Source organism: Procambarus clarkii, chromosome 49, assembly GCF_040958095.1.
Source record: "Procambarus clarkii isolate CNS0578487 chromosome 49, FALCON_Pclarkii_2.0, whole genome shotgun sequence".
Taxonomy (NCBI): Eukaryota; Metazoa; Arthropoda; class Malacostraca; order Decapoda; family Cambaridae; genus Procambarus; species Procambarus clarkii.
The window spans coordinates 10,227,990-10,243,612 of NC_091198.1; the positions used below are offsets into that span (position 1 = coordinate 10,227,990).

A 15,623-nucleotide genomic window follows, 5' to 3' on the forward strand; every position below is an offset into this window, starting at 1 on the left:
GTGTGTGTGTGTATTTACCTAGTTGTGCTTGCGCGGGGGTTGAGCTCTGGCTCTTTGGTCCCGCCTCTCAACCCTCAATCAACTGGTGCACAGATTCCTGAGCCTACTGGGCTCTATCGTGTGTGTGAGGGAGAGGGAGTTAGGGATGCTGAATAGGGAGGGGGGGTGGGAGTGGGTTGTAGGGATAGGGGGGGATGCTCAGTTTGGGAGTAAGGGGGTAGACGAGGAAGGTGCAGGAGGAGGAGGAGGAGGAAAAGAAGGTAAATAGTTCATTAACATACCACACCCAGACTATAATTAATTATTCTTATCATTGTGGGATGCGATATAGCACCTTCTTGCCCTCCCCTACCCCCCCCCCCTCGTTAGTTCCGTCTTCTAATCTCTCTGTTTTTGTCGATTCTTTCTTGGTGGGGTTGTGTGTGGGGGGGGGGAGGGGGTTTCTGGGGTGTTACAGGGGGGGGGTCTTGATATCTGACACATTCAACAAGGCTCACATTTACACTCTGATAATGGAGTTGCTAAACATATTTTACGAGGATACTAATTTACATTTACAATGTCATTATACAATCTTGTATAATTCAGATCCTTCCCCCTTCCCCTGTATTTACTAATTTTTTTACTGGGTATTTACATCATTAGTCTCCGGATATTTAATTGGGTCCTCACCAGAAGCAAGTCCTCTGGAGGACATTAATGAGGAGTTATGAGGCCACTTACAGCACTTGTGCCAGGCCACTTACAGCACTTGTACCAGGTCACTTACAGCACTTGTACCAGACCACTTACAGCACTTGTACCAGACCACTTACAGCACTTGTGCCAGGCCACTTACAGCACTTGTACCAGGCCGCTTACAGCACTTGTACCAGGCCGCTTACAGCACTTGTGCCAGGCCACTTACAGCACTTGTGCCAGGCCACTTACAGCACTTGTGCCAGGCCACTTACAGCACTTGTACCAGGCCGCTTACAGCACTTGTGCCAGGTCACTTACAGCACTTGTACCAGGCCGCTTACAGCACTTGTACCAGGCCGCTTACAGCACTTGTACCAGGCCACTTACAGCACTTGTGCCAGGCCGCTTACAGCACTTGTACCAGGCCACTTACACCACTTGTACCAGGCCGCTTACAACACTTGTACCAGGCCACTTACAGCACTTGTGCCAGGCCACTTACAGCACTTGTACCAGGTCACTTACAACACTTGTACCAGACCACTTACAGCACTTGTACCAGGCCACTTACAGCACTTGTACCAGGTCACTTACAACACTTGTACCAGGCCACTTACAGCACTTGTGCCAGGCCACTTACAACACTTGTACCAGGCCACTTACAGCACTTGTACCAGGTCACTTACAACACTTGTACCAGGCCACTTACAGCACTTGTACCAGGTCACTTACAGCACTTGTACCAGGTCACTTACAACACTTGTACCAGGCCACTTACAGCACTTGTACCAGACCACTTACAGCACTTGTACCAGACCACTTACAGCACTTGTACCAGACCACTTACAGCACTTGTACCAGACCACTTACAGCACTTGTACCAGACCACTTACAGCACTTGTACCAGACCACTTACAGAACATTTTCAAGTAACACTACTTAACTGAAGTAAAATCCTCACCCTTGAGATCACCTCCTCTCGCTTAGTGTATATATATATATATATATATATATATATATATATATATATATATATATATATATATATATATATATATATATATATGCAGAATAACCACATATGAAAAATAGAAAATGCTTAACACGTTTTCGGCTAATTCGCCTTCATCAGAGCAAAGTAGAATGACATTCTATATATATATATATATATATATATATATATATATATATATATATATATATATATATATATATATATATATATATTGTATATTGCGTCTCTTAGAGTATATTCTCCAGTTACTTCGTGACTTATTTTGCAATGTTGAGACATAAAGTATTGTGTTAGGAGTGTCCTGTCAGCACTGTAGGCCTCTGCGTAAAGTTATTTACCCTGGGGCCCCTACCCAGGTGAAGGGGCCCCCCCCCTGTCCAGATGAAGGGGCCCCTGTCCAAATGAAGGGGCCCGACCGTCCACTACAGTACAGGATTCCCGTCAACTAGTTACACAAATTATTTATATTACAAATATAAATTGTAAATAAATCTGAATTATTTTCAAATGATTCAGATTTTCAAATGGGTCTCGAACCCTTGGCTTCCCAGCGGGGAGGTCGAGTAATATCCTAGTATATACTATGTGCAGTAACGATCAGAGTGGATAATTGCTTTATCTGGCAAGAGATCTCTCATGGGTAGACGATGAGTCACAGTAACGAGGCTGAAGATATGATGACCAAACCATTCATCAGAAGAGGAGGAGACGACGACGTTTCGGTCCGTCTCGGACCAGCACAAGACTTGATAGTGGTCCAGGACGGACCGAAACGTCGTCGTCACTTCATCTTCTGATGTATGATTTGGTCATTTGGTCATCAGATGCTCATGGTTAATAAAGCAGCATGGGGCCCCTAGAATCATGGGGGGCCCCCTAGAATCATGGGGCCCCCTAGAATCATGGGGGCCCCTAGAATCATGGGGGCCCCTAGAATCATGGGGGACCCCTAGAATCATGGGGGCCCCTAGAATCATGGGGGCCCCCTAGAATCATGGGGACCCCCTAGAATCATTGGGGCCCCCTAGAATCATGAGCCCCCTAGAATCATGGAGCCCCTAGATTCATGGAGCCCCCTAGAATCATGGGGTCCCTAGAATCATGGGGGCCCCTTGAATCATGGGGGCCCCTAGAATCGTTTGGGCCCCCTTGGTAACCGGCCACTGTGCCCGTACGTTAAGACAGCGGTGTGTCATTACCACTCTTTAAAGCACACAATTCTTGCCCTAATTGGTACATATATCAACTGATCCTGCAATTACTAATATCCCATTTATCCTCAGGTGTGATGTATCACGATGAAATTCCAATCGATTGAAGAAGATAAAAGGCAGATTCAATATACCATTCACGTGTATTGAATTTGTGGGGCATTTCATTGGGCATCGCAAGAAGCTTCAGACACAGGTCTGGAAGCAGTTGGGTATGTTTGTACTATTGGGTATTGAAAAAGTTCAGATTTTCCTTTTTTCATTTTATTCTCTGTTGTGTTTCCCTCCTACTCCTCCTCCTGCTGCTGCTAGCCACACCCACAACCACTTATCCTCAGTCCACAATTCACTAACAGCATCCTACAACCAACCTACAAGTCGCTACAACCATTCCCACAACTCCTTCCCTTTCCTTATAACAGTTTCTCCAACCTAATCACACGCCCCATATTTTAACAGTCCCCCCTTCTTTATAACACCCTCCCCCATCCTACAACACCCTCCCTCCACCCTACAACTCCCTCCCCCCACCCTACAACACCCTCCCCCTCACCCTACAACATACAACACCCTCCCCCCCCACCCTCTCCCGTATGAAAAGTCACGTTCATGATTCAGCTAAGAAATAAAATACAATCTTAGAAGTTCAAAGTCATGAATTTTGTTTGCGGTCGCTTGGTCGAGAGTTTCGTAGTTAGTAACACAAGCCGATCGAATGACCTTTGACCTCGTAGCCCCTGACCCCTTGACCCTTCACGGGGAAGCAGTCAAGGGGGAGCTTCAGGGGAGAGCCCTCCACACTCTGAGGACCTGACGGCCACATGTACAGGGTTTGACAGGTGTTTGTTTGATTGACAAGCCATGTTTGTTTGACTGGCAGGTGATGTATGGTTGACAGGTGATGTTTGGTTGACAGCTGATGTTTGGTTGACAGGTGGCTCGTCTGTTCTCAGGGCTGGAGATTCAACTGATGTTCCTTATTGCAACCTCTGCACTGACCACTAGAATATATGATATATCAACTGAAAGACAGTTCTATAGACAGAACATGTTCACCACCAACAAAGACAGTTTTACAGCCTGAACATGTTCACCACCAAAAACAGTTCTACAGACAGAGCATGTTCACCAACAAAAACAGTTCTACAGACATAACACGTTCACCACCACCAACAGTTCAACAGCCTGAACATGTTCACCACCAAAAACAGTTCAACAGCCTGGACATGTTCACCACCAAGACACACCATCACCCCCACCAACATACACCACAGCAAAATAAACCAGTACAGTAACACACACTGAAGCACTTGGCCATTTAGGTTGAGCAACAGACCAGGATAGACCCCTGAGTGTGGTTCCTTTAGCCCTCCCCTTGCCCCCTGGAAAAGGAGGTCAGAGGTCACCGTGCCATGAAGAGGTCAAGGGCCACTCCGTCGGCTGTGTGACCCCGGTGGAGTGTCAGGTTATCAAGCGACAACACGGGGGTGTAGCGAGCCAAGGGTCACCTCTCTCTCTCTCTCTCTCGGGGCCTCCGACAGGCAGGCACGAGGAGGTGGTGGAGGAGGCGTCGAAATCTTCAACTTCTCCTTCACTTGCAATGTTGTTCTTGTTCAGGATGGACAAAGTTGTTCTTGTTCAGGATGGACAAAGTTGTTCTTGTTCAGGATGGACAAATTTGTTCATGTTCAGGATGGATAAAGTTGTTCTTGTTCAGGATGGACAAAATTGTTCTTGTTCAGGATGGACAAATTTGTTCATGTTCAGGATGGATAAAGTTGTTCTTGTTCAGGATGGACAAAATTGTTCTTGTTCAGGATGGATAAAGTTGTTCTTGTTCAGGATGGACAAAGTTATTTTTTCAGGATGAACAAAGCTGTTCTTTTTCAGGTTCTTTGGCCTCGCCTCTTAACCCTTAACTTAAGGGCCTCTCAACCCTTAAGTTAAGGGTTGAGAGGCGAGACTTTAATTAAGGGTTTAGACCCATTAAGTCCTCTGTCATATTAAATTCTAAACCTATGCATGTCGTCTGCCTTCACCAATTCAATGAGTTAATTTAATTAATTTAAATTAGATTAAATATTACACTGACTGAAAGATGTTCTCTCTGATATTCCTGTAACTCATGAAGAATTTATATTCCACCTATTTCCCCTTGGTCGTGTTTCATCCTATTTCAAATAGTCTCTGTCTATTCCGTCAATTCTTTTTAATATTTTGAATATTGCGAACATGTTCGCTCTTTATTCAAACTCGATGATATCTGATCTAGCGTCTGCAATCTTCGTAATTCAAAGCCTCCCAGCTTTGCAACTAATATATTCGGCATACCTTTCGATATTATACCGCTTCGTGTTATCTTTGACGATTTATGAACTCCACGCCGATGTTGCATATTGCAAAACTGGTCTGACATGCGTGATTTAGTGAATGATACCTAAATCAAGTTTCTAAAAGTTAGTCTTAAAGTAGGCCAAACATACACGTGCAGAAGGTGTTATCAGGCGTCTCAATATACAAGCCCCAGTGTGGTGCCAATCCTTAATTAGTTCGTTTGCTGTCCAACGTTAGAAGGATCTTGAATCCAATTTGGTACCCAATATCTGGCTTCCTATAATCTGGACCTATTTTCATTACTTTGTACTTATTGGGGTTAAAATCAAGCAGCCACTTGTTAGAGTGTTAGATGAATCTTGCCGTTTGTTAATGTCCTCCCATACAGCTTCTTTCAGTCTTTCTCAAACGTGAATGAAAAGACTTTTATCTCCTCTGTGGAGTCATATACACAAATGAGAATAGGATATGTCAATTAAGGCAATTAAGGCAATTAAGGGATATGTCAATTAAGGCACCGGAAGTACAGCTTGGGCATCCTTGTGTCCTCCTTGTCGTGACACTGTGCTCCTGCAACCCGTTCTCGCAAATTTAATAAGTCAATATTGACTTATTAAATATGTGCATAGGTGACATACTTAACATAATAGATACCCTTAAAAAGATTCATAGAAAACACCGACTTTACCTAACCTACTTAGTATGTTAAGATAAACATCTTATTGCTTCGTAATTACAATTATTACCTAACCTATAATAAGTATAGGTTAAGTAATAATTGTAATTACGAAGCAATAAGATGCTTATCTTAAGATACTAACAAGGTTAGGTAAGGTCGGTGTTTTCTATGAATCTTTTTAAGGGTATCTATTATGTTTAGTATATCACCTATGCACGTAGTTAATAAGTCAATATTGACTTTACGAATTTGCGAGAACGGGTTGGCTCCAGTACTCACTAATCCACTTCAGTACATTTCCTGTCACCTCCGTAGACAGAAGAAGACATCGGTGGACAGTAGAAGCACAAATGAGTGTTTCTCCGACAAATGAGTCGGAGAAAAGGCAAAGGAAATTTATCGAATTCAACGCGAGGTGTTCGGGAATTTAACACACGTGAAGCAGAAGTCGTGGAAGCCACCTCGACTCATAATTTGAAGAGCAGCAAGCTTGCCTGAACATTAGAACGTCGAAACTGTAAAATAAACACGGGGAACAATAAAAGCCTGGGGCCCTGTAGCTAGAGCTCCCTGTACATGAAGTAAGCAAGAACGCACCTGGGGTCAGATTCACGAAGCAGTTACACAAGCACTTACGAACCTGTACATCTTTTCTCAACCTTTGGCGGCTTTGATTACAATTATTAAACAGTTAATGAGCTCCGAAGCACCAGGAGGCTGTTTATAACAATAACAACAGCTGATTGGCAAGTTTTCATGCTTGTAAAGTGTTTAATAAATGTAACCAAAGCCGCCAAAGATTGAGGAAAGATGTACACGTTCGTAAGTACTTGCGTAACTGCTTCGTGAATCTGGCCCCCAAGACACAGAACTTTGAAATACCGCCTGTCGTAATGCCACAAGCTTCATGAAACTGCCTACACGACACACAAGACCTCGCTTGCTAAGCTACGACATTTGCATTATTAAATGCTATTATGAGAACGACTTACAAGACTGGCACTTCTACAGGCGTGACCTTTGACCCCTGCTACACTAGGGGACGCCTGTACCCCACTCCTCCGTCACGCTGAGCAGTGAGGGCCATTAGCAGGTGGCCTCGTGTACCTGGTTATAGGTGTACGGCTGAAACTTTGGACAGAATATTATATATATATATATATATATATATATATATATATATATATATATATATATATATATATATATATATATATATATATATGAAAGATAATGTTTGTCTATCTATTCACATTAGTAGGCTAGGGTATTATTATTGTAAAGTACAAATTTTGAGAGAGAGAGAGAGAGAGAGAGAGAGAGAGAGAGAGAGAGAGAGAGAGAGAGAGAGAGAGAGAGAGAGAGAGAGAGAGAGAGGGAGAGAGGGAGAGAGAGGGAGAGAGAGGGAGAGAGAGGGAGAGAGAGGGAGAGAGAGGGAGAGAGAGGGAGAGAGAGGGAGAGAGAGGGAGAGAGAGGGAGAGAGGGGAGGTAGTTGGCTATGAGACAGAGCTTGCCTTTCTGACGCCAGTTTCTAACTATGGTCTTTGTCTAAAGAAATATTTATATAACTTATTGACTAACTGACTGACTTACTTAGCCCCTTCCTTTCCCTTACCCTCCCCCTCCCCTCCTCTCTCTCTCTCTCTCTCTCTCTCTCTCTCTCTCTCTCTCTCTCTCTCTCTCTCTCTATTTGTATATTACATTTCATCGGCTTAGTAATAGCCACGAGAAGCTATTATTGGAAAGCCGTCGACTGGGTCACTTGAACCAAATTGTTAAGGTCGAGACGATACGGGATTGTCTCTCCCACTTACCATCACGCCAGCATGATATCATCTGCGGCACCTTTTGTACAAATTCATCTCTGTTATGTTTATGTACACAAGGAAAATATAACGCAAAATTTCGAACATTTTCGCGTTTCACCACATCACAGAAATAAATTCCTTGATGATGTGGCGAAACACGAATGCGTTTGGAACTTTCCGTTTCATTTTCCTAACTGAATCACGCGTTTTTTTGTGATCATTCTTGCAACTGTGCAATGTTTCTAGCAATAACCTCTAAACACAATATCAAGATGAAAATCTGCTAAGATCAGTCAATGTTAGACTTCTTGAGGAAAACAATAACTCGAGCCATTGCTTACAATCCGGAACGAAGCTTTCAAAGAAAAAAAATAAAAAGTTAGCATTAGCAGAGAAAAATATCTTAAGATGGAAATATTATTAAAAGAACCCAGAACAGTTAAATGGATTGCCAGAGATGCTTCAGATGACCTTTTAAGAATACAACACAAAGATCTTGAACCGAAGACCTTAAGGCAAGGCGGGTAATACTTAACATTAACATTAACAAGACATTAACAAGGCAGGTTAATGTCTCAGGAATCATACAACTGGAAAGAAAATCAATTTGATTCAGACTTTGATATAATCATAAATAAGAAATGCTGTTAAAGGCTCAAGTCGGACCCAAGTTGATGCTTCAGAGGTCAAGGGTGAAAGTATGTGTCATCCATAGAGAATTAAGGGACTTGCTTGACATCGTACTCCTGGATTTTCACAGCAGTTAAGTGACAGCAGTCAATCCTAGACCTAAAAATTCTTAGTCCTTACATATGTCGAAAACAAAGCCCATGACAGGTGTCATATCGAGGATGAAGCCCATGAGAGGTGTCATATCGAGGATGAAGCCCATGACAGATGTCATATCGAGGATGAAGCCCATGACAGATGTAATTTCAAGGATGAAGCTCATGACAGATGTCATCTCAAGGATGAAGCCCATGCCTGAAGCATCATTTCGGGGACAAGGTGGCAAACAAGCAATGTCCCGCGACTCATCATGCCCATACCACAAACACAATTCTGAGGATGGGAATCTGTACAATAAATATGATTTAGTGGTAAAGATCCACGCTAGAAATTCCTTGCAAAAATATCATAACATTTTCGAGTGGAAACAAATGCGGGAAATTTGACATGAAAAAAACAACCATGTAGAAATGTTAAGTGTCATGTCAACAGCAAACTTGGAGATGACGTATTGTCAGTACAAGTTGGGGCACTTCAAGGTAGCAGACTTCTACTCGAGTCAACCCAGGACTCTCCTAGCAGTCCGGACCCTCCGGTAAATCCAGGTATTATGCTAAACTAGAATGCCTCTGCAGGCGATGAGTCACAATAACGTGGCTGAAGTATGAAGAAGACCACACACTAGAAGGTGAAGGGACGACGACGTTTCGGTCCGTCCTGGACCATTCTCAAGTCGACTCATCGACTAGAATGCCTCCATCTCAGCATCTCGACTCTTGACGGGGGGTGGGGGGGGATGGGTGGGGGAAGGGGGGGTGGGGGAAGGGGGGGTGGAAGAAGGAGGGTGGGGGAAGGGGGGTGGGGGAAGGGGGGTGGGGGAGGGGGGGGGAGGGGGAAAGGGGGGGGGGGAGGGGGTGAATGAACAAATGAACAAATCCACAAAGGGCCGTGACGAGGGTTCGAACCTACGTCCGAGAGGATCCCCAGACGCTGCCTTAATCGACTGAGCTACGTCATGGTAAAAAGAATTGGGGAATGGACGAATTCCCCCATACGACATGGGGGGGAATTGTGTAAAAACCCTGGTTTGTGTCTCGGAGAGGCTGCAGGATCCGAGTAAGGTCAGTAGAACTTCCGGTTGCAATTCTTTTGACCATGTCGTAGCTCAGTCGATTAAGGCAGCGTCTGGGGATCCTCTCGGACGCAGGTTCGAACCCTCGTCACGGCCCTTGTGGATTTGTTCATTTGATGCATCACGCTATTGTGATTTCTGTGTGTAACATATTCTTTACATATTAATTTTTTTTTTTTTTTTGAGGGGGGGGGGGGGGCTGGACACCACTCTACCATCACATATTTACCAGAGAACTCGAACCAGCTTCAAAGGGAATCGGAAAATTGTGCACTTCTTACATTCAAGTTCCCGCCCAGTCACTCCCAAGATAACACGCTCATTTAGATTCCTGCCAGAGGCACCTCAGAGGGTGCTATCGCAGATATTAGCACCGTGAGACACCTGGGTGTTCTGTCACTGTCGCGCTCCCAAGATTTGACACACGCTAACCCGCGTCGAACCTCCTTGAAAGCTTAATTACACGAAAGTAGCAAATGCATATGAATGTTCCTGATTTACGAACTATGCTGCAACACAGTGCCACACTGCCACTCCGATTGTGCGTGCGTGCGTGCGTGCGTGCGTGCGTGCGTGTGTGTGTGTGTGTGTGTGTGTGTGTGTGTGTGTGTGTGTGTGTGTGTGTGTGTGTTTACTAGTTGTGTTTACTAGATGTGTTTTTGCGGGGGTTGAGCTTTGCTCTTTCGGCCCGCCTCTCAACTGTCAATCAACTGTTTACTAACTACTATTTTTTTTTCCCCACACACACACACACACCCCAGGAAGCAGCCCGTGACAGCTGACTAACTCCCAGGTACGTATTTACTGCTAGGTAACAGGGGCACTTAGGGTGAAAGAAACTTTGCCCATTTGTTTCTGCCTCGTGCGGGAATCGAACCCGCGCCACAGAATTACGAGTCCTGCGCGCTATCCACCAGGCTACGAGGCCCCCCAGAGAGCTGTGTGTGTGTGTGTGTGTGTGTGTGTGTGTGTGTACTCACCTAATTGTACTCACCTAATTCAGCTTGCGGAGGTTGAGCTCTGGCTCTTTGGTCCCGCCTCTCAACCGTCAATCAACTGGTGTACAGGTTCCTGAGCCTATTGGGCTCTATCATATCTACACTTGAAACTGTGTATGGAGTCAGCCTCCACCACATCACTGCCTAATGTGTGTGTGTATGTGTGTGTGTGTGTGTGTGTGTGTGTGTGTGTGTGTGTGTGTGTGTGTGTGTGTGTGTGTGTGTGTGTGTGTGTGTGTGTGTGTGCTTGAGACCAGGAGGCGTGCCCGAGGCAATCAACGCACTCGCCACACACTTTCCACCATCCGGCCTCTAACAACACGTAATCCGGCCTCCGTACCGGCTGCCGGTTACAACTCCCACTCACCAAATATTTACTCCAATTGTTTGTTTCCGGTGAAAGAAAAAAAAAGAAAACCTAATTGGTCAGTTTTGACTAGTGGAGGGTAAGTGTGATTTGTTTCACTGCGATTCGTTTGCTGTAATTGGTTCGCTGTGATTAGTTTGCTGTGACTGGTTCATGAGGATATGGATCCCCGGAGCCAACAAAAAGGTAGGTAGATGGTGGATGAAAATACAACTATTATGTTTTCATATATTTCTATATATATATTTCTATTTTTCTATATTTCTATATTTATTATATGCCTACATATATTTATATATTATCTGACAACGTTAGATTATTTAGAACGAACACAAAAACGCAGATTCTGATCATGACCCAAAAAAAACAATTATTTTCGTGTGACAGGTCCTTTACGACAGAAGGAGAAATCGAGTAATTGGTTCGTTAAGAAAAGGAATGAAGGAAAGGCTTGAGGATGATTGGCTAATCACGGCGTGAACCAAATTGGGGTAATCGGTTTAACTGAACGAGAGAAATAAATCGCATGATTGGTTTAGTTTATGATTGGGAAACTATCTTTCTTGACCGACTAACCTTAACAGGCAACACTCAAAATTTGATATATAACTCAAATAGTGATAATCTCAACGTGAAGAAAAAATATATAAATAATGGTTTATGAATACACCGAGTTTGGGAATGAACACAGGCTTCTCTGGCCGCGTGACTGGTGGGAGACTTAATGACCTTGCTAACGATCAGGTAATTCAAGCATCTGGCCAATTAATGGACAGTTTCGATGACACGGGAAATAATTATCTTGTGGCTCGTACAGGGATTTCTTCCAGACTGTGTTCTCAGTGTCTCAAACTGAGCAGAACCTGGTGAAAATACATGATTATAGATGACGTTTGAAATGTACACACACACGTACACACACACGTACACACACACACACACACACACACACACGCACACACGCACACACACACACACACACTTCCTTACTTCTCCCAGAACACGCTCACAAGTTTCTTGTCAGACGTTCCACTAGATCATCAATGATTCAAAATAGCTAAACGAATTTTGGAATTCATCTTCAGAAACCATTATGCATCTGGAACTTTTTTCCACTGCCACTCACAGGATGGGTATGGGGTGCACCACCACTCACAGGATGGGTATGGGGAAGCACTACCACTCACAGGATGGGTATGGGGGTGCACTACCACTCACAGGATGGGTATGGGGGTGCACTACCACTCACAGGATGGGTATGGGGGAGCACTACCACTCACAGGATGGGTATGGGGGAGCACTACCACTCACAGGATGGGTATGGGGAAGCACTACCACTCACAGGATGGGTATGGGGGAGCACTACCACTCACAGGATGGGTATGGGGGTGCACTACCACTCACAGGATGGGTATGGGGAAGCACTACCACTCACAGGATGGGTATGGGGGTGCACTACCACTCACAGGATGGATATGGGGGTGCACTACCACTCACAGGATGGGTATGGGGGAGCACTACCACTCACAGGATGGGTATGGGGGAGCACTACCACTCACAGGATGGGTATGGGGTGCACTACCACTCACAGGATGGGTATGGGGGAGCACTACCACTCACAGGATGGGTATGGGGGAGCACTACCACTCACAGGATGGGTATGGGGGAGCACTACCACTCACAGGATGGATATGGGGGTGCACTACCACTCACAGGATGGGTATGGGGTGCACTACCACTCACAGGATGGGTATGGGGGAGCACTACCACTCACAGGATGGGTATGGGGGAGCACTACCACTCACAGGATGGGTATGGGGGAGCACTACCACTCACAGGATGGGTATGGGGGAGCACTACCACTCACAGGATGGGTATGGGGGAGCACTACCACTCACAGGATGGGTATGGGGGAGCACTACCACTCACAGGATGGGTATGGGGGAGCACTACCACTCACAGGATGGGTATGGGGGAGCACTACCACTCACAGGATGGGTATGGGGGAGCACTACCACTCACAGGATGGGTATGGGGGTGCACTACCACTCACAGGATGGGAACAGTGCGAACAAGAAATTTACTAAACTAAAAGCCCCGTCACTGCTGAGACCCTCGTCAACACACACACAGGCACTGTTCACTGTATAATTCACTGCGCACCGTTTAGTTATCACCGTTCATTGCACCATTCACTGTTCCGTTCACTGCATCATTTGCGGCACCGTTCACTGCATTAATTACTTCACCGTTCAATGTATCTATACTAGAGTGTTCACTGTATCACTGTGACTGTCAGGACTCTGGCAGACCCCCTGTGACTGTCAGGGGCCGACCAATCAGGGGGGCACAGCTGTCAGGGGGCCCAGCTGTCAGGGGGCCCAGCTGTCAGGGGCACACCAATCAGGGGGGCCCAGCTGTCAGGGGGGGCCCAGCTGTCAGGGGGCCCAGCTGTCAGGGGCCCACCAATCAGGGGGGCCCAGCTGTCAGGGGGGACGCAGCTGTCAGGTGGGCCCAGCTATCAAGGGGGGCCCAGCTATCAGGGGGGCCCAGCTGTCAGGGGGGGCCCAGCTGTCAGGGGGGCGCAGCTGTCAGGGGGGGCCCAGCTGTCAGGGGGGGGCCCAGCTGTCAGGGGGGGGGCAGCTGTCGGGGGGGGGGGGGCAGCTGTCGGGGGGGGCAGCTGTCGGGGGGGCAGCTGTCAGGGGGGGCCCAGCTGTCAGGGGGGGGCCCAGCTGTCAGGGGGGGGCCCAGCTGTCCAAACAACCAAGAAAAGCGGGACTTCGAGGGGTCAATGACTCTCGGGCAGCAGTTATACACCTCAGGAATGGAAGTCATTCTATACACATACCTATTACCTATTACCTCTTCCGCCCCCCCCCTCCCCTTCCCATCCTACACCCCATTCCTTCGTTATACCTCCTCTCCCATCTTTGCCTCCCCCCCCACACAATCTTCTGTTACCTCTCTTTTTCCTTCCTCACCTCCCTTTGCAGCCTATTCTCCCTTTCCCCCCTACCCATCATTTCTTCCTTAATCAGACCTCCTCTCCCTCATTTCTGCCCCACGGTGAAGGAACAGTGTGAGTGCACGTAAGAACGTAGACTATTGCGCCAAAGAAATTAACGTTTTCTATTTTAGGATTACCCCATATGGCAAACTATAAAAAAATGGGGGGAGGGGACGTAACTAACGAACCTGGCCGAGCCGAGTCTAGTCTAGCCTAGCCTAGCCTAGCCTAGCCAAGCCTAGCCTAGCCTAGCCAAGCCTAGCCTAGCCTAGCCTAGCCTAGCCTAGCCAAGCCGAGCCTAGCCATAGCGTAAATATGTAATCCTAGATAACTACACGCTATGTAGCGCTATGCAGTACACGAATGCACTACGCCAAACCTGGGAATGCTTTCAAGCTTGCAATCCCCTATATATTCGTGCCCTCTATAGTATGTATAGGCCAAAGGGTGAGTATTTGCAACGGTCCATTTTCGAACGTTGGACAAAATGCTTGCTATACAAGTACTAATACTTTAGATGAACAGGGATTAGTTTCAGTCCAGATGTGCTATGCTTGTTCAGGCTCCCAATGTGTACAACGGATTAGTGCACTGAACCAATTGCGAGTTAGTTAATTTGATTTACCTATTAATCATGACATTTTTAATAGGCGTTTGAACAAATAGGAGTGTTTAATGAGTCTCCAGAGACGGTAATGGGGGCTTTTTGGTCCTCTTTGCTATAATTTTAATGATGGGTTTTCTCATTTTACGTACGCGGAGGAGGAGGAAGTTAATGGAAAACAGGTTCCATTGCTTTCTTTACCTTGCTTCACTAAGGCATGTGGGCTCGATGTCCCTGGGCCGGGCGCTGAACCCGGAGTGTGCGAGCCCCCACATCATGTGCTATGGCTTAACTGGTTGTGCCAGAGTACCTAGATGTCCATCTTGGTGTGTGTGTGTGTGTGTGTGTGTGTGTGTGTGTGTGTGTGTGTGTGTGTGTGTGTGTGTGTGTGTGTGTGTGTGTGTGTGTGTGTGTGTGTGTGGTGTATGTGTGTGTGTGTGTGAAGCTGCCCTGAAATTTTCGTGAAAATAGTGAAATCCTCCCACACGATTTTGAAATCGATAAAATAAATATTTTTTGTAATCAAGAGATAAAAACGTGGTGAACAGCTTAGTAGATCCATTAAGTATTATTATATGATCGTTATAAGTTGTCTGGACAAATACTTTCATTAAAATCAGTAAATAATATTGGTAATGTTTGAGTTGTCCAACTGCCTCGTTTGGTTCAGTGCTTCGGCTGAATATTTTGATGTTCTTGAACACAATTATAATATCTTTCTGCACCACTCTCTCCCCCCAACACCTGCCTCCACCCACACTCTCCCCCCAACACCTGCCTCCACCCACACTCTCCCCCCCAACACCTGCCTCCACCCACACTCTCCCCCCATCACCTGCCTCCACCCACACTCTCCCCCCCAACACCTGCCTCCACCCACACTCTCCCCCCATCACCTGCCTCCACCCACACTCTCCCCCCCAACACCTGCCTCCACCCACACTCTCCCCCCAACACCTGCCACCACCCACACTCCCCCCTCCCAACACCTGCCTCCACCCACACTCTCCCCCCAACATCTGCCTCCACCCACATTCTCCCCCCAACACCTGCCTCCA

At 46.2% G+C, this 15,623-nt stretch overlaps 2 protein-coding genes across 2 annotated transcripts in view; one reads left to right on the forward strand and one right to left on the reverse strand.

Moving 5' to 3' along the window:
* Window positions 1-15,623, reverse strand: part of LOC123763305 (general transcription factor 3C polypeptide 3) — a 627,296-nt gene that overhangs the window by 294,619 nt on the left and 317,054 nt on the right. The gene's annotated exons all lie outside the window — the stretch shown is intronic.
* On the forward strand, window positions 710-1,624 carry LOC123763407 (uncharacterized). The gene has a single exon (XM_045750562.2). It carries the CDS (start codon window positions 710-712, stop codon window positions 1,622-1,624), a length of 915 nt encoding a protein of 304 aa, XP_045606518.2.